Genomic DNA, 17,474 nt, shown 5'->3' on the forward strand with positions numbered 1-17,474 from the left:
TTACCAAAAGACTTCATGTTTTTGGCACTGCTTAGTTTTAAATATGTATGGTAGATTTTGAAGTAGCAGTGCTGATGTAGTGTATTATTCATTTTTTATTCATATTGTTTACCCCTTAGATCTATTAATCCATCAAGAGTATTGAATCTGGAGAACTGGGTACATTTGGTGGATAATGGAATAAATTTTAAAAAATTATTTCTTGCCACTTGTGTGGCAAGAACATCACACCAGTGAAAGGAAGGGGAAAAATGGTACATTGCAGTAAAAGTTAAACCTTGGGCTTTTTAAAAGTATTATAAGTTTGTTGTTCAAGCTCTGTTTGCATTGTAGTCTTCAGTAGTGTCTGCATGACTTAAATACTCATTTAGAAATACAAAAAATTATTTAAACAACCTTCAAAATACTTTTCAATTCTGTTTCTTTTGGTCCTTTGTCACTTTTGTGCTGCACCAACTCCTCTGATGGGAAGCCTGGTGAATTTGAAGGAAATAGAAACAATCCTTAACCATATGGTGGAGTTAATTTTAGTTGTGATTAGAGTATTGCATGTGACCATTACCTTAATTACAAAGTGTTTCTCATTTTCAGATGCTAAAAATCTTCACTTAGTTCTGTACTTAGTTCTGTAATTTTGCAGTGGGTAGTGAACTACCCCTTCTTACTATGCATGAAAACTCCCTGTTTTACAGAGCTTACTTAATACCCATAGCAACCAGCAGTGTTTCAGTGAGCTTTGAAACCATTCTAGACCCCATATAAAGTTTGAGTAAGTAGGGGAGACTCATACAAAGTTGGAGTAAGTAGGGGATGGTAAAAGAGCTGAAGGTATTTTTCTTCTTTTCTTCCTTTACATAACTTAGTATCTGTAAGTTTCTTCATTGCCAACTGGTTTGGGGTTCATTTTGTGTATATTCTCTTCCTCTCTCTTTTTTAGAATGTGGAAGAAGGAGGTGCAGCTTACCAAGCAGGTTTAAAAGCTGGAGACCTGATTACTCATATCAATGGAGAGCCAGTGCATGGTCTTGTTCATACAGAAGTCATTGAATTGTTGTTAAAGGTAACTCTTGGACAGCTGGGATACTAAAGTGATTGCTGTTTTCACCAGTGATGGTGGGGTTACGTTTGATTTCTTGAGATTAGTTACTCAATTTTATTGTTCCTAGAAGTACAAACTCTAAGCTGCTCTTGCCATAGATCTGGACAAGGGCCAATAACTTTCCTATATCGTGCATGATTTTAGTTTTTCTGCCATAACTGGCACTGTTGAGAGATAGCTGAAGTAAATTCGAGGCAATAGCAAAAATAGATGTCTCTGTCTCTCAAAAAAATTGACCTTCTCAAGAATGTTATCGAATGCCCTGCATCTTCCTCAGATAATTCAGACTTCTGACAATGATGATACCTCTCATTTTTCTTCTTTAAAAGTGAAAATCAGTGAGGAAGAGTAAAAACAAAGAACATTAAATATTTGCCTATTATACAGGAGGTTGCCTTTCATATTAGGGCCCAAAAGGTTTTTGTCTCATGTATACCCAGGCATGTCTGACACAGTTTTTCCATGGAAACTAAAAACCACCCAATAAAAAGAAAAAAATCCCTTTTATTTTCTCTGTAGCTCATCATATCTCATTTTTCATGTAATCTTTCCAGTGTAAGCTAATGTAGGTCAGAATTACTTTAGACAGCTGTATATTTGCTTTCTATATTATTAACAATTTATGGTGTTATGTGCAGAGCTCAAAGTGAGTAGTCAGTTTTAAAAGAAGTCCAAAAAAAGCATTGGAAGGCAGTGAGGTGATGGGAAAATATAAAAAGCTAAAGAAAGATGAAAAATAGCTTTTTCTTCAGTCTTTATTTTATTTCTCTGAAACCAGGAAGAACTTCCAAGTTTTTCAATTTTGAAAGAAATATATAAGAGAAAATTCTGTGACTTATGGCAGTCAGCTATGCACTCATTGTCTAGGTCAGATGCAGAAAAAGAAACATGACAACCCTGCTCACTACTTAGAAGAGTAAACACAAAACAAGAGATCATTGTTTATCTACAACTTAATTTGTTGCACTTTATCATAAATTAATTTGGGCTATTGCAATTTCTTTGAAAGGAAGTTCACTGTAGGGATATACAGTGCTAAGCAGAAGCTACAGATTCCTAAAACTAGCAGTAAATGCTTTTTTTCTTTGACTCATCTCTTTTTGCAATCAGTGCTAAAAAGCTTAGGTTAATCATACTTGTTAACCCTTTTGGACAAGATAAAAATGTGGTTTGGGATTGCCAGTGAAGATTTAATTTTTCTCCTCTGTTTCATCATTGTAACAGTTGGTGTCTTGAGATGTGAGTGGACCACTGTGCAGTTACAGCTGTTCTTTGTGGGAAAATCAGGTTTTTCTGTAGAAGCTTCTATCTTGAAGTTTTCAGTCTTGGTCAATCCTTGGTGTCCTTCTGTCTGGCTACAATTACTGGAATTACTCCTTGTCATGGAGCTCGAATGGAGGAAGTTGGGAAATACGGCCGAATTTGAGAACTTCCCAATCCTCATTTACTAACTATGCATGCTAATGTCTGCATAGGGTTTCCTGCAGAAATACCTCTTATTCTGGAGTTGATTCTCATTGCATTTGCGTGTATGGTGTAGATTCAGTGTAAGGCAAAGTTGTCTTGTGTTATTCGTATTACTCACACTTAAGGCATCTTCTTTCATTTTGGCAGAGTGGCAACAAAGTCTCAGTAATGACAACTCCTTTTGAAAACACTTCCATCAAGACAGGACCTGCCAGGCGGAACAGCTACAGGAGCCGAATGGTTAGGCGCAGTAAGAAGACCAAGAAGAAGGAGAGTTTAGAGAGGTGAGTAGTCCTTTGCTTTCACAGTGTGTCTGTCTATACATAGCAATAAATTTAAAATATGAAGCTAATACAGTTTTTTCTTATCTTCTGTATTGCTACCTTCTTTCTGAGATTGTGGCCTTCCAAATCTTGTTTTGTCTAAACTAGATCTGCTAAATAACTAAAAATAGTGAATAACTGAGGTTACATCTTAATTTGGTTTAACTATATCATTTTGCACTTGTTTAATTAAACTTCTTAGTGCAGTGCTTATCAGTGTTTTTAATATGATACATTCATGTGTATTTTATAAATATGTTGCTAGTACTTTATAGATATTTCTTCAGTTTTGATAGGTTGCTAAATTTAGAAAATAAAGATCTATACTCATAAGGAGATAGATGTTCTTCTGAAATATAGTAAATTTTAGTATGAATAAAATTAGTTACAGTGTCTATCTCACCTATTAGTGAATCAGGATGCTTTCTAAACTTCCCAGTCTGCAGTGTGGTTTGCTTTCATGTAAAGATAGATTTACTATTTTCATAGTGTCAGCTTGCAAGAATTTTGCCTGTGCTAATAGTATCTTCTGTGCACCTTAATTTATGATTATTGCTGTGTTTTTCTCACACAAGGAGAAGATCTCTCTTTAAAAAGCTGGCAAAGCAACCCTCACCTCTTCTTCATACAAGCAGAAGCTTTTCCTGCCTGAACCGATCACTTTCTTCAGGGGAGAGCTTGCCTGGGTCTCCAACCCACAGCTTATCTCCTAGATCTCCTACCCCAAGCTACCGTTCCACTCCTGATTTTCCATCAGGTGAGTGTGAAGCAGTGGAGAACAGAGGAAAAAGACTGGAAGAGTACTGTGCATTTTGTGAGCCCCCACAGATCTGATATGCTCTCCTAAGAGCAGTCAGCTCTGACAAGTATAATCATAGAGCAGCTGTTTTCTGTCTGGAAAAGGGAAACAGATTCCTGATGCAAAATAAAAGGTGTTTTTATGATACAGAAGCACCTAAAAAGCAATTGTCTCTTAAGTTTGTCCTAGTTTAAAGCTCAGTCCAGTGGCTGAAAGTTGAATAATAAAAAGTCCATATTTGCAGCAAAAGAGAGGATTTTGCCTAAGAGATAAAAGAGTGAAAGTGAGATAAAAGTTGCCTCATAAAGGAACTAGGATGGCACTCATGAATGCCGATTTATTGCTGAAAAGATTAGCTGAGTGCTAAAATATGCATCTCTCTGACTCCTAAAGGCCTGCCCCTTTTTTCTTCTTGAACTTCTGTCACAACTGTAGTGTGTACTGGAATTGACTGCTATTGTACAATCCTTTGGCAAAGGTAAATTATCTGGAAAGCCTTGATCATTGCTTTGAAGTGTCAGAAAGCATTAGTTATTCTATTTAAGTAAAAGCAAGAGATAACTTAAAGGGGATGATGGAAGAGAGAGAAAGGGAGAAACAGCATGTGTAATTGGAATGATGCAGGTTTTGCAGCCTAAAACCTTTTCCACTTAAAACCTTCCAGATTTTGGAACACTGTAGTGGGAGACAGCATAGGCTTTTGTTCTGCTTCTCACTGAACATTTAGACAAGATAGAAAAAGTCTTGCTAATCTTATGTTTGTTTGCTTGGTTTTTTGTTCTTTTTGTAGGTACTAACTCTTCTCAGAGTAGCTCCCCTAGTTCCAGTGCTCCCAATTCTCCAGCTGGTTCAGGGCACATAAGACCCAGCACTCTTCATGGCTTGGGTCCAAAGCTTGGTGGGCAAAGATACAGATCAGGAAGGCGCAAATCAGCCGGCAGCATTCCCCTTTCTCCTCTCGCACGGACACCTTCTCCAACACCCCAGCCAACATCTCCTCAGCGATCCCCATCACCATTGCTGGGACATTCGATTGGAAATACGAAAATAGCTCAGTCCTTTCCTAGCAAAATGCACTCACCTCCAACTATTGTGAGGCATATTGTCAGGCCAAAGAGTGCAGAGCCACCAAGATCTCCACTGTTGAAGAGAGTTCAGTCTGAAGAGAAACTTGCACCCTCTTACGGCAGTGATAAAAAACACTTATGTTCACGAAAACACAGTCTGGAAGTGACCCAGGAAGAAGTGAATAGAGAGTTGTCTCAAAGAGAGGTAACTCTTCAGAGCTTGGAGGAGAATGTTTGTGACGTGCCATCGCTCACACGAGTCAGGCCTGCAGAGCAGGGCTGCTTGAAACGACCCATCTCCCGAAAATTGGGTAGACAGGAATCCATTGATGAGCTAGACAGGGAGAAGCTGAAGGTCAAGGTGGTTATGAAAAAGCAAGATTTTGCTGAAAAAGCAAATGCTGCTATACATGAACCTAGCAGTGAACCAGAAAATCCCAATACCTTGAGACTGGAAGAAAGAGACAAAAAAGCATTCCAGAAGGTATTAGAAAGATCAAACCAGTTTGAAACTAAAATTGTTACTGCAGAGACCCAGTCAGCTGGTGGCATACTCAAAGACACCCTTCAAAAGAATGCAAACTTGAGATCAAATGATGGTGTTGCTTTAGATGGACAGATGTTGTCTCATGGGCCTCCCCCTAATGAACTCAGTCATATTTCTTATGACTTCAAAAGAATTTCCCCTTCATGTACCCTGCAAGATGTGCTACCTCAGTCCTCTGACAAGATACTTAATGGAAAGGGAGAAAACACAGATAAAATTATACCAACGAAAGAATTTGTCAAATTTGAAAGATTAGATGGTAAACTTGCCAATATTGATTATCTCAGAAAGAAAATGTCTATTGAAGAAAAAGATGACAGTGTCTGTCCAGGGCTAAAACCTAAGATGACGTCTAATGTTCATGAATGCCTTCAACTTAGTACAGGCAGACCTGTAAACATACAGCAGGACTCCACTGCAGTTGCAGATGGTAGAGCATTTATTGGCAGTGCACATGCTGCTCAGATGAACTCAGTTTCTTTTGTTCCTCTCAAGACCTTGAGTGGCCGAGCAGACATGAGCATGGAAAAATCAGCCCTTACTCCTTCTGAAGCTCCTGTCAGAAAAAGTCCTTCAGAATACAAGCTTGATGGGAGGTCTGTTTCCTGTCTGAAGCCAATAGAAGGCACGCTAGACATTGCGTTACTTTCTGGGCCACAGGCTTCGAAGACTGAGCTGCCTTTGTGTGTGCTGCCAGAAGGACAGAGCACCAGCAGTGATGGGGGATCTCTTAAACCCCCAGTGCCACAAGGGAGTGGTGGGAAGGCAGAAATGGCCTCTCAGAAAGAGCAGTTGTTAAGTTACCCAAAATCTGGCAAAGTCAACATCGCAGAGCCTCAGGTCCTACAAGTAGGCAAGAGTTGTCCAAATCCACCACTCATCTCTGTGGCTACAGAAGCAGTGACAGAGAAAAAGGTTTCTAGTCCGGCCACTAAAGGCAGTATTTCTGTTGTTGAAGCTGTTCAGAAGAAAGATACCTCCCCTTCAAAACAAAAGGAGTATTCAATGGAGGTAAAGTCTTGTGTTACTCAAAGTCAGAGTTTTAAAACTACTCAGACTTATTCCAAAGCTTTTTCTGGCCAAAGCACTACTGAAAAGGCTGTAGGAAAAGAGAAGCAAATACAGAAAGAGTTGCCTGTCAAACAGTCAGTATCCCAGAGAGGTTGTGAGCCTATCCCTGCAAAGGTGGAAGTGATCAGGGAGTCATCTCTGAAGGTTTCTGTCTCAGACGTCCTGATAACAACCTGCTCCAAGAGCAATGAAAAAAATTGTGCTGATTTTGCCATTCCACCTGAGATGCAAGGAAAAACACAGCCAGCTGGCCCCAAGGCACAACCTAAGGATGGCAGAGAATCACTGAAACAGCTAGGCAAAGATGACAGCAGTGTTTCTAAAAGTTTTGTGGAAAGGGAAATAACCAAGCAGAAAGCTGAGTCCAAGAAAATTGTCACAGAGACAAAGAGTGACTCTCTTCCATCCAAATGGCCTGTGCAACCCTCAAGAGATTATGATCATAAAATTGAGAAGTCTGCACCAGTTTCTTCTGTGCTGAAGGACAGTGCTAAAGACATGGGAAAGAAAGATCAGAAATCACTCACCGATATAAGGCTTCATAGTAGTGAGAGAGAGCAGTCCAGCCAAGTTCCTCGGCAGCAACTTAATCCTTCAGGCTCCCCTGCTGTGAAAGAGGCAGTAAGCAGACACAGCACCATAGAAGTTCATGAAGGCGTTCAAGAACACTTGAAGCCTGCTGCCACCTGTGTGGAAAGCAGCAGCAATAAACCCAGGCCAGCCTCTGATACAAGTTCCTCCAAGTCTAAGTCTTTGGATAAACAGATGTTGTCACAAAAACCATGTGCTCCAGCCGTAAAAGAAAAAGAAATTGTTACTCAGTTGTCTGCCAGCTCCCGGAAGGATGGAAAGCATGCCAGTAAAGGTGTCCTAGATCACCTTTCTCCTGCTCCAGGCTCTTCAAGAAGAATAAACATTGAACATGTGCAGGGTGAAAGGCCTGTGGGTTTGGACCATGGCTCGCTCACCACCCTCCAAATGAGCAGCACAGCCCCTGACACCAAACCCAAATCCTCTGTTGTGGGCCCACTACCAGCAGGCCCAGAGAGTTCTAAGCAGATGCAGAGGCAAGAAGCAGCAGGCTTGGGGGAATCTGCTGATCAAAAGCAACTTAGTTTCAGTGAAAAACAAACCACCACTCCAAAGTTTTCCACTGTGAAAGACTGTCTCTCACTGAACAAAGAAGCAGAGAGAAGTCCTGGTAATGAGATGATCGCTGCAGACAAAAGACCTGAAGGAAAAATATGCACTGACGCACTTTACGTTCAGCTTGACAGTGGGAAAGTGGAGCCTACCCTTTGTCTCACAACCTGTGATGTCAGAGGGAAAGGAGCAGAAAAGGCAACCACAAGTAGCAAAATCTCTCAAGATATAAAAGGGAAGGGACAAGTTAATCAGAAACAGCCAGAGGATGCAAACAAGCAGACTGCAATAAAACATCTGCCGGCTGCCAGTGGGCAAAGTTCTTGTCGTGTGGCTGCAACACCGGGAAAGCCACTGACTTGCTCATCCAATTTCTCTGAATGTAGACAGGAAGTATCTGTTTCATCTGTTTCAGCCAAAAGTGAGGCATCTTCAGCAAAGGTTAAACCAGGCTCATCAGACCTTCCTGCAACTTGCAAGGAACTAAGTAAGAAGAGCACCTCTTCCACAGGGAGCAGCAAGGCAGAAATGACTAAGAGTGTTTCACTGATGGCCTTGCACAGTGCCGCTATTGTAGCAGAAGCCCACCACCCTCCTTCAAACCTTGGGGGGAAACCTGGAAATCAAGAAAAGCCTCCTTTCGTTAACACTGTGGATGTAAAGGGAAAAGATACTGTTCTGACTCAGCAGTCTGCTTCAAGAAAACAGAATGTAGGTAAAGATTTACCGAGGTCAGCAGCCACACCTGACCGCCCTAACGCACTTTCAGATGACAAAGACTCAGCTCGGCAGCGTCGAGGAAAGGAAGTTACACGGAGCAGTGCTCACAAAAAAACGTGTTAACTCTAAGACCTGGCCAAGTGTGTGTTCCACACTAGCTGAAACAATTTCAATATGTTGTACTGCCTTTAAACCAGCACTGTGTCGTGTCTTTGTGCGGCAAAGCTTTCATGTCACTGAAGAAACAATACAAGGGGATATGTAAAGAGAGGACTTTTTTTCAAAATGCCTTTCCAATTGTAACCGGTAAAACTGTTACCACATAGTATTTGTACAAAAATACCTTTACAGCCTAGAGCTTTTGAAAATACTTCTTCTGTAAATACTTAGCAATGTGTTTGGGGTTTGAATGTAGCATATATACTTTGCTGCTGGTTGCGTTGTTTACTCTTTCCCTTTTTAAGATAGTTGCTTTGCCACGTATTTCCCATACTCGAATATGAAACCAAATTACTAAAATTCAGAGCTGGCATGGACATGCACAAGCATTGGTCTGACTGGGAAAAAAGAAAAACAGGCCACATTTTTACTAACTAAAAATCCTAGATAGAGGCTAAAAAATACTAGTACAGAATAATACGGTGACCTATTGTGAGTTTTTACATGTATTTTTAATAATCTGATTTTGATAGTACTGTACTTGGCTGACTGCTTCACCAGATCTAACACAAGAAGTAACTGCATCTCCCTGCTGTACAAAGTCTGAGTAGAGTAGATGTCCTTAAAACTATGGGAAGACCACTTAATTATCAGGGCATCCAAGCAAGAGTTGTGTTCTCTGGTGAAATGATGGTTCTTGCCTTGTCTGTTGGGAGTGTATTGTGTGACTTTCACCTCAGACAAGGCTGAAATTCTGAAGCACATGCCATGTGCTTAGTTTTTTGCTGCAATCCTCTCGAGTTCCTTGAGCTTTTTTAAATTGAGGCCCTTACAGTGTGAGGCTCAAGTATAAGCACATGACTGGTAGTACTAGTATGTTCATCCCTGTTCTTAATACATTTAGTGAATACGTATTATGGCATATAGGTCTGTTTAATTAGTGTCATACAGCTGGTAGCTGATTTCTATTTTATGACAAGTAAGGTAAAAAGAAAAAATACACTTCGGTATCATATCCTCAGAAAAGTTTAGGCTATCTGACACATTTTCATACATAGCTGGGGCCTTATGTTGTAGACCTAACTTGCTGTTTTTAGCAAGTAATCCTGGGTTTCATATTCATTTTGAAATGCATTGAGTAGCTCCATACATTTCATAACATATTCTTTTTATTTGTATGCAAAAAAAATTCAATACTGTAATTATAAAAGAAGCATTTTTTAACAAAGGAACTTGTTGGAGCTATTTGGTGCTAGAATGTTACTGTCTTTTTACTTTTGCTAAGCCTTATTTAAATTTTGTATACAGTGGAACGTGTAGACTTTGATCATTTTTGTGTGGAGTATTTAGCTTGTTTTGAGGGATGAAAGGTAAAATTTGAAACATGTACAGAAGCACTACGAAATACCCTTGCAGGCGCATGGGTTTTAATAATTGGGGATCAATAGAATGGTTGTTTTGCTTATTTCTGTTTTCTGTAGCCACAGTAGAGCTAGGCCCCTACATTTTTCACCAGTGCTTATGGTTTGTCTTTCTGTCTCAAAAGCTAGAACATTTTTTGTAAAAGCACAGTGTAATCTTGACTTGGAGACTTGTGTGACAACAGACAGTGTGCAGAATTCATTTCCCTCTGCTGAAAACGTTATTATACTGATTTGTTTAGTTGGATTACAGCAAACTTGTAAGGAAAAATCCAGTATCACAAACAACTCCTGATTTTACATGTGGCACTAGAACATTAATACTGCCTATGATGCATTCAGAAAGGAGCTAGTAAGCAGTGGATAATAATTTTTGAGAAGTCTTAAAAATAAAATGGTCTCGACATTTACAGTTCATCTGTGCTTTGGCAGTTAATACAAGTGAATGCTAATGCACTTCAAAATAACATTTCTGTCTGGGAGATAATTCCTAGTTTACAGTCTCTGCATTTTTTCAGCTATCCTCTTGTTTCTTTTAAAACCCATCTAGCTTTTGTTTACAGTATACCTTTATGAATATTTTGTATTATCACTTCTGACAAATAAGTTCTTTGCATTTTGGAAGTGTAACAGTGCATAAGCTTGTGTTTATGTAGTAACTGTTTGTTGGTGTTTACCTTATAAGTGAGCTGTTAGAGATCCTCCTGCCTGTGTTCTTCGTGGTCAGTCTTAATGTGATTATAGATCTGATGTGTTCTTTTGTAGACTTCCTGCAGTAGATTTCTCAGCTTACAAAAGAAAATTAAAAGTTAAAAAAAAATCGTTAGGGTCTGTGCAATAAAGTGTTTGCAGTCTTATTTTCTCTGAGAAACTCCTTATGGATGTCATAATTGTTATATATTGAACACAGTTATTTATACTTATGCAGTTGCATAACATTGAAATAAAAATTCAGCATGAAATTGTTGTGTTAGCATTTTTTTCTTGATCTGCTTTCACTGTTGTAATGTAAGGCACATCTCTGCTGTACTCAGAGGCTGGCAGTTTTGGTGTTTTTTGGGGCCAGCTCAAAAAAAAATGGTGCCTTTAAGGCATGTGCTAGTGGAGTGTTTTGCATGAGGAAATGCAGTTTGGTCTGGGGACAGAGGAGGTGTGCATGGCTGAGCATCTCATCTCAGGCCATGTCTGGATCCTCTGCTCCGCTGTTGGATAGGAGAGTGTGGTGTGGGGGTGGATGACATAGCCTGACTGCTCGCTTCTATGGACAGTAGCCTGTAATGTGACATTTAAATTCTTTCTGCAAAACTCATGTAATCATTTATTAATGTAGGAGCAGCACATATTAAAGTATACACCTCTTTACTTTTCTGCCGCTCGTAACTCTGCAGAGCTGCCCAGCAGTTGGGAATTTGTGTTCACATGCTATTATTGCATTGTTTTCTCTTTATTTTTCCTCTGTACAGCACTAAGTGCAGCAGTATTACAGCATCAGTTTTGCTGCTTTTCTCTCTTATTTGAAACATATATGTGAGGGGAAGCTGCAGTTCACCCCCAGCTTTTCCAGTTTGCTGCAGCCCACCAGAAGGCAGATTGTCTTGAAAATCCAGTGTGCTGACGGGAGCTGATGGGTTGAGGAGAGAAGAGCAGGATCCAGCAGCTGAGGGAAGGCAAATGACAAGAGCTGAGGGTTGACTGTCTCATGCCTCTGCCAGCTGTGCTATTCCACGGCGGTGGACAGCACAGTTGTCTCTGTCAGGAGAGACATAGAAACGTGGATGCCCAGAGTGAGCCCCCAGAGTGTGGCCAGCCAGAGCAAAGGGGTGGTGTGTGGAGTTTGTGTTAAGGGGGAAGTTAGGAGAGATGGGTTATCACTGTTATAGCTGGCATGGCCTGTCATCTTCACTTTTTCATCTTAGTTGGGATGGGAATGCTTCCATGGTCTGAAGGGGAACGTGAACTCCCTTCTTCAGCACTGAACTGTCAGATTGCTGAACCCCCTTAGGCCCCTTATTGTTGTCTTGCATAGCCTGCAAGACTTCACAGGGACATCCAGCTTGATTTGGATCACAACTGAGAGGGCAGATCAGAAGGAAAAGATCTCAGGACAGGAAGATGGTAGAGGGTGTATGGATGTATGTCCCACTGCCTGCCTTGAGTTAGCAACAGTTTTTCTGTCCATTAGCTGTATCTGTAGTATAGTAGCTGATTAGAACTGAGTAGATTAATCTTCCAGGTACCTGCCAAGGATGCATTTGAATGAACTGAGTGTAGGAATCACAGAATGGTTTCAGCTGGAAGGGACCTTAAAGTTACAACCACCATGGTCAGGAAGCAATGCTAAAGGTTATAGTTCAAAAGGGAAAATTTGGGAGCATCAGGAGGAACTGAGAAGACTGCAGAGTAAGAAGACAGTAACGGTGTAGCTGTGCATATCCAGCCCTAATAAATGTATATCTGAAGGGGAAGAGGATGTCCAAGGGATTTGCTAGGGAAAAATGTCTTCTGCTGCTGGAGGAAAAGAATTCCAAATTCTAATTTGTTTGATATGGGAGGTATAGTATAGATTGTTTGGGAAGGGATCTCACCTGTTCTTTTTCCAGGTACAGACAAGACCAGTGAATGAGGGAGAGAGTTCTTAAAAGATGTTCCATTGACATCAGAGAGTGTATTTTGAAATTAACGTAAGTAGAAATTGGCCTACTCAACCATCTTGTTCAGAGTAAAACACCCCTTCAAAAATTGACTTTTGTCTCTACTGAGGGACCTTGCTTAAGCACAGTTAAGGAAAGAAGAACTTGGCTCTGAGTTCTGGTTTGTCCTGGTGAAATAAAGCTAAGGGCTTACCAGTCTGTGAAATAATGAAGATATGCTCAAGTTCCTTCTCTTTGCAAATAGTGATAAATTCTGTGTTGTGGTATTGAGTTGTACTGTGATTTTCAGGGATGTGTAGTCCAGGAGCTTAGGGTGGTGACAAGCTAAATTTTGTTAGGCACCATTCACCTCAAACACTTCCCTTGTTCTCTCTCTGTGCTGGCTTCATAGCCATATTTGGAAAAAACAAGAGATAAAAGGCATGACTGAAAGCCAGAAGAGTGCATCACATCAGAGCTTGACTAGGTACACAGTTCTATAAGAAAAAAAAATCTATTGCCTCTTTCCATGTATATCCTTACTAAGTAATCCCAGAAGATTAAATCTTTGAATTTAACAGTCTAATATGTAATCTAGGACATTTTAGTGTATTACATCCAGAGATAAATTTTCCTTCAGAATAGTCAGTCCCTGTATTTAGGGTTTGTGTATATCTGAAATATACAGCATATGCTGTTCAGCATTGTTAGCACAGTGTCTTACGAATCACATTTTTTCAGGCAAATAGAGCAGAGTAAAACAGGCTGTAAAGAAAAGAGCAAAATTAGAACACCTGAAGATATGGTAATCTAAAACAAGTTGTGTGGGGGGCAAGGGATAGATTGCAAGAAAGCCTTAATACTCTGTGTGCAATATATATGGCACGGGAAACACGTTCTGCCATCTCAAACATCTGAGTTTTAACAGTAAGTGCACACCTGAGTCTACACTGTGACACAGGACAGCATTTCAGAAACTGGTGGTGGTTAAATCCTGTGGTGGGCTCCCCAAACAAAAGGGCATTTCAGAATACCTTCCAGCAGAACATGCAGTTTTCCCTCCAGTCACAGCTATAGGTGGATCTCCCACAGTTATTACCTGATGCTTGAGCAATTTTTTTGTGCCCTTGGAGTGTGTTATGCTCCCTTTTAATGCCAGTATTTGTCTAACACATTCCTGAACCCACCATTCCAAGAGAGAAACAAGTCTTTCTTCGGTGGAACACACTCTGGCAGTCATGCTGGATTTTTAAGATTTTGGAGGTTGCTCATTTAACCAATTGGATTTGCAGAGTGAGAGGAAAATGCACCTTGAACCTTAGGCTGAGCTCAGGAACGTCCCTGCCTTGCTCCCAAGGTGTGCTCAGCTGGGGCAGCATGGTCTGCTCAGGGACAGTTCTGTCCTGCAGCTGAGCCCTTGCAGAAGGGCAGACAGCCCACGCAGCTTCATGTTGGGCAGCTGGACCACAGCACCTGCCCATTGCATCAGGAGGAGTCTTCAGCACCCAAGTGAACAGGGAACGGGGACCAGCAATACAGAGGCAACATTTTAGTATGCTAAATCCAGGAGTGTTTGTAGGCAACTGGAGAAGGGCAGCAAATGTCTCTCCCTGTGTGCCCTTGGGCAGCATGCAGTTGTGAAGGCAGGAGGAGGAGAAACTGGGGGCTAGGGCAGTGATGTATGTGGTGCATGTGGTGCAAAGGCATCTAAAAGCTGCAAAAATGTATATTGCATGAGTCTGGTCTGCTAACAGGTAGTAAAAGGGGCTTTTCAAATGAGAGGTATTTCTTACTGGAGAAGATCAATTTGGGATATTGTCAGCAGTATCATCAGAAATGAGCAAAAACTTTCTAGTCCAGCAGGAACCTTTGAAATTTTAGCTAGTCAGCTAAAATGTTAGAGAGGAAAATGTTGAGGAAATGCCTTTGGACAGCAGCTGAATCTGAATGTGGAGTCCTGCATGGGAAGTGTTGGGAGAGAGTTGGCCTTCCACATCTCAGAGAGCAACTCCAGGCTGACACGGCAGGGAGTGATACTGGGCCAGCTCCCCGTGGTGCATGCTCCAGGAGACAGGAAGGTTGTACCACCAGCAAAGTTCTGTCTACCCATCAAGGTAAGCCTGTTACAGAAGTACTAAATAAACATAAATGACTTTATGGTGGTACAGGGCAGATGAGTAGGCCTGGCCAGCTCCTATTAGATCCTGGTCCAATGCACATACTCTGCCTTACTCTGGGTTTATTCACATGTGATGGCAGAGAAAGCAATTTGGCTTTATATAAATAATAAGTCTTTCTTCCTGCCTAGCTGTTGCATATCAATTGCAGTAGGGATCATTGTCTCTGAATTCTCCCCAGGGATGTACACCAGAAGCAGCACAAAGGAGCACCTGTGGGATGAGGCTGTCTAGTGCTCTGCTCCCTTTACAGCCTCTGGTTTTGTCACCTGGGCTGTGGCTGAAAGGAACAGTCCACTCCAGGCTGGCAAAGGCTCATATCTGTCAGCATTGTGGGGGTTTGCCCTGTGCAAGCAAGCAGAGCATTGGACCCACAGATTAGACCCACAAATCTACAGTTTTACAGTGAAAGATCATTCTGTCTTTACTTACTGTTTAGAAAACAGCACAGGAGCAGGGCCTGCCTCAGGCTGAAAGATAGATAGACAGAATTTCAATGACTGGGAATTCCCTAAGGATCAAAAGTATTTTAAAGAAATATTTTTTAAAAACTCACAGAGGTGATGTATGCTGTTTCTGCCAGTCCTGCAGGCATGTCTTGTATAACCATAAATCAGTCTGTTCTTCACAGGTAGTGGTTGTTTTGTTGTTTTTTTGGTTTTTTTGTGTTTTTTTGCAGAGTGGGGTACACTACTGCCAGCTCTTAAAAAACATTGATTTTCAAGGGAATTTGATAGAGGGTGGAATTTGGTTGGGGATTTTGGTTGGGCTTTTTTGTTTGGTGAGTCTTGGTTAGGATATTTGCTTGGGGTTTTTTTTCCCCTTTTTGGGAGTGGTGGTGGTGGTGAGGTTTTCTTTTCTTAAAGAGAGGGAGGTTAGTATTTTGGCTGTTAAATTTTCCAAGTGCATTAGCCACAGTATTGGTACAACAGGGCTACCATTCAGTTGAACAGGGATTTCTCTATAAGATAAGTTATTAATTTTCAAGATTCGGGTCATAATTTATTTATTCTAATTGTTTCATCATTTTTCTAGGTTTTAGTACAGGTGGAGAGGATATTACAAAAGTCAAGAAAATACATGTCACAAATAAAACCAGTGAGGTGTCGTTCAGCTTAATACAGTTGCTGTAGATATTTTCTGTGTCCCCATCCTAGACTTACAGTTGCTGGTAATTTTGCTTGAAACAGTGAACACCCCAAATGAAGATGCCACTACAGGATAAACAACTGCAATGATTCCTGATGTGTCCTTTCCACAGGAGAGTCAGATGGTGGCCAGCTGAACTCAGGTAGAAATTTAAATTCAGAGCACCTTGTTCCTTCAGGGCCTTCAATTTTATCCAGATGTTGCTTGTACTAAGTAATTAAATCAGTCTTAGAGCAGGAGCAGTCCAGAAGGTCGTAGCTCAAATTGATTATAAAGTGGCCATCTAGGGGCACTAGCTGGACACCTGGTACATTGTGCGTCCTGTTATGGACACAACTGAGATTGATACTCTTGGCATTTGAAAATGCATCTGTGCTGAATGCAGTAAACTTGTTGTAATTCAGATCAACATGCTGTAACTTCCCGAGGTTGTGAAATACTTGGTTACCTACTGATGTTAGTTCACAGGATGCATTTCAGGATTAGCACCTCTAAACTGGATAGTTGTTGGAACAGTTTGTCCTTTGGCATGATGCCCAAATCGAAGTTATTTTGACTAAGGTCCAAGAACATGAGGTTTTTCAAGCCTTAAAAGACATGCTGAATGCTGGTATTAATGTGGGATGAGGAAAGATCATCTCTAGCACTTGCTAGAGATGGAGATTTTGGAAAGGGCTCTGTAAGGTGTTGATATAGGGAAGAGTGAAGGGTAAGTCTAGCAGCTCTAGGTTAGCACTGTCCTAAATGAGCATGTCCTGGAGATGGAGGTGTGTGTTGTGGCTCAGATTCTGGTAACAAAGTCTGCTCAAAGCTCTCAGCTGTTTGCTAGAGCATCAGAACTTTCAAAGTCACTCTGGCTTAAATCTAGATGTTGAAGCTTTTCTAGTTTCTCCAAATAGCCAGAGCCTGGCTGCAGAACCTGTGAGTTACCCTGGATGTGGAGGTGGGAAGGGAGGGGAAGGCAGCAGTGCTGGTGTGCAGGGCTGCTCAAAGCAGCTTGCATTGAGAACCATCTCCTCCAGCAAGCTCATGCCACTGATGGCAGGGGGCAGTGCATGGATGTGGGGTTGGGTTAGGTCCAGCTTTTGGAGCCTGGTTAAGCTTTGAAATGTGTCAGCATTTAGATTTCTGAGGTGCCATAACTGCAGATGGAGATCCTTGACGGAGACACTACAGAGGCCTTGTGAAATATCTGGGCTTATGTAGGGCTCCTTCTCCATAGCATAAAATGTTCCCAGCCAAAAGGTCTGAGCTGTGGAGTCCCCACCAGGGCCCCAGGGACGTCAGCACAGCTCACTAAGTCCAAACTGTAGAAATGTGACTGAGAAGATCCAGGTTCAGTGTATGGAATGTCTTTGCCTTTAAGGATGAGAGTTACATTGCTGTTCTTCTGCAGAGCTTGGACACCTTCTGCTGAGATTGCTTGTGTGTTGTTAATTGGAAAGTGGAGTGTTTGAGGTGTCATGTGGGAAAGTTGGGAGGAAGCTGCAGTGAGGAGATGTGGTTGCTGCCCAAGATGGAGATACCTAAGCTGCCAAGATTTGTCATTGGAATAAAGAACATACTTGTTATTCCTGTCTGTGTTCAGATGCTCCAGGGAACGTGGGCCAGCAAATGCTGTGTCAGACAGAAACATGAGCAGGTTTCTGGTCAGAATTGCTGTCTTCAGCTGCCTGTTGCTGGGAAAGGCACCATCATACAC

At 41.3% G+C, this 17,474-nt stretch overlaps 2 protein-coding genes across 4 annotated transcripts in view; one reads left to right on the forward strand and one right to left on the reverse strand.

Annotated features, from left to right (window-relative positions):
• Nucleotides 1–10,778, forward strand: part of MAST4 (microtubule associated serine/threonine kinase family member 4) — a 278,816-nt gene extending 268,038 nt beyond the window's left edge. For all 3 annotated transcript variants that reach the window (XM_036402886.1, XM_036402887.1, XM_054517825.1), the window contains 4 exons: nt 938–1,060; nt 2,714–2,850; nt 3,465–3,646; nt 4,479–10,778. In XM_036402886.1, coding sequence (XP_036258779.1) covers nt 938–1,060; nt 2,714–2,850; nt 3,465–3,646; nt 4,479–8,359 — 4,323 coding nt within the window. In that variant the 3' untranslated portion in view covers nt 8,360–10,778. The remainder of the gene's footprint in view (nt 1–937; nt 1,061–2,713; nt 2,851–3,464; nt 3,647–4,478) is intronic.
• Nucleotides 10,779–15,837: 5,059 nt separating this feature from the next.
• On the reverse strand, nt 15,838–16,992 carry CD180 (CD180 molecule). The gene is given in 5 exon segments (XM_036403736.1): nt 15,838–16,245; nt 16,247–16,408; nt 16,411–16,607; nt 16,610–16,734; nt 16,736–16,992. Coding segments are annotated over 5 exon segments (1,149 nt in total).
• Between the last annotated feature and the right edge of the window lie 482 nt (nt 16,993–17,474).

This window comes from Molothrus ater, chromosome Z, assembly GCF_012460135.2.
Source record: "Molothrus ater isolate BHLD 08-10-18 breed brown headed cowbird chromosome Z, BPBGC_Mater_1.1, whole genome shotgun sequence".
NCBI classification, from domain to species: Eukaryota; Metazoa; Chordata; class Aves; order Passeriformes; family Icteridae; genus Molothrus; species Molothrus ater.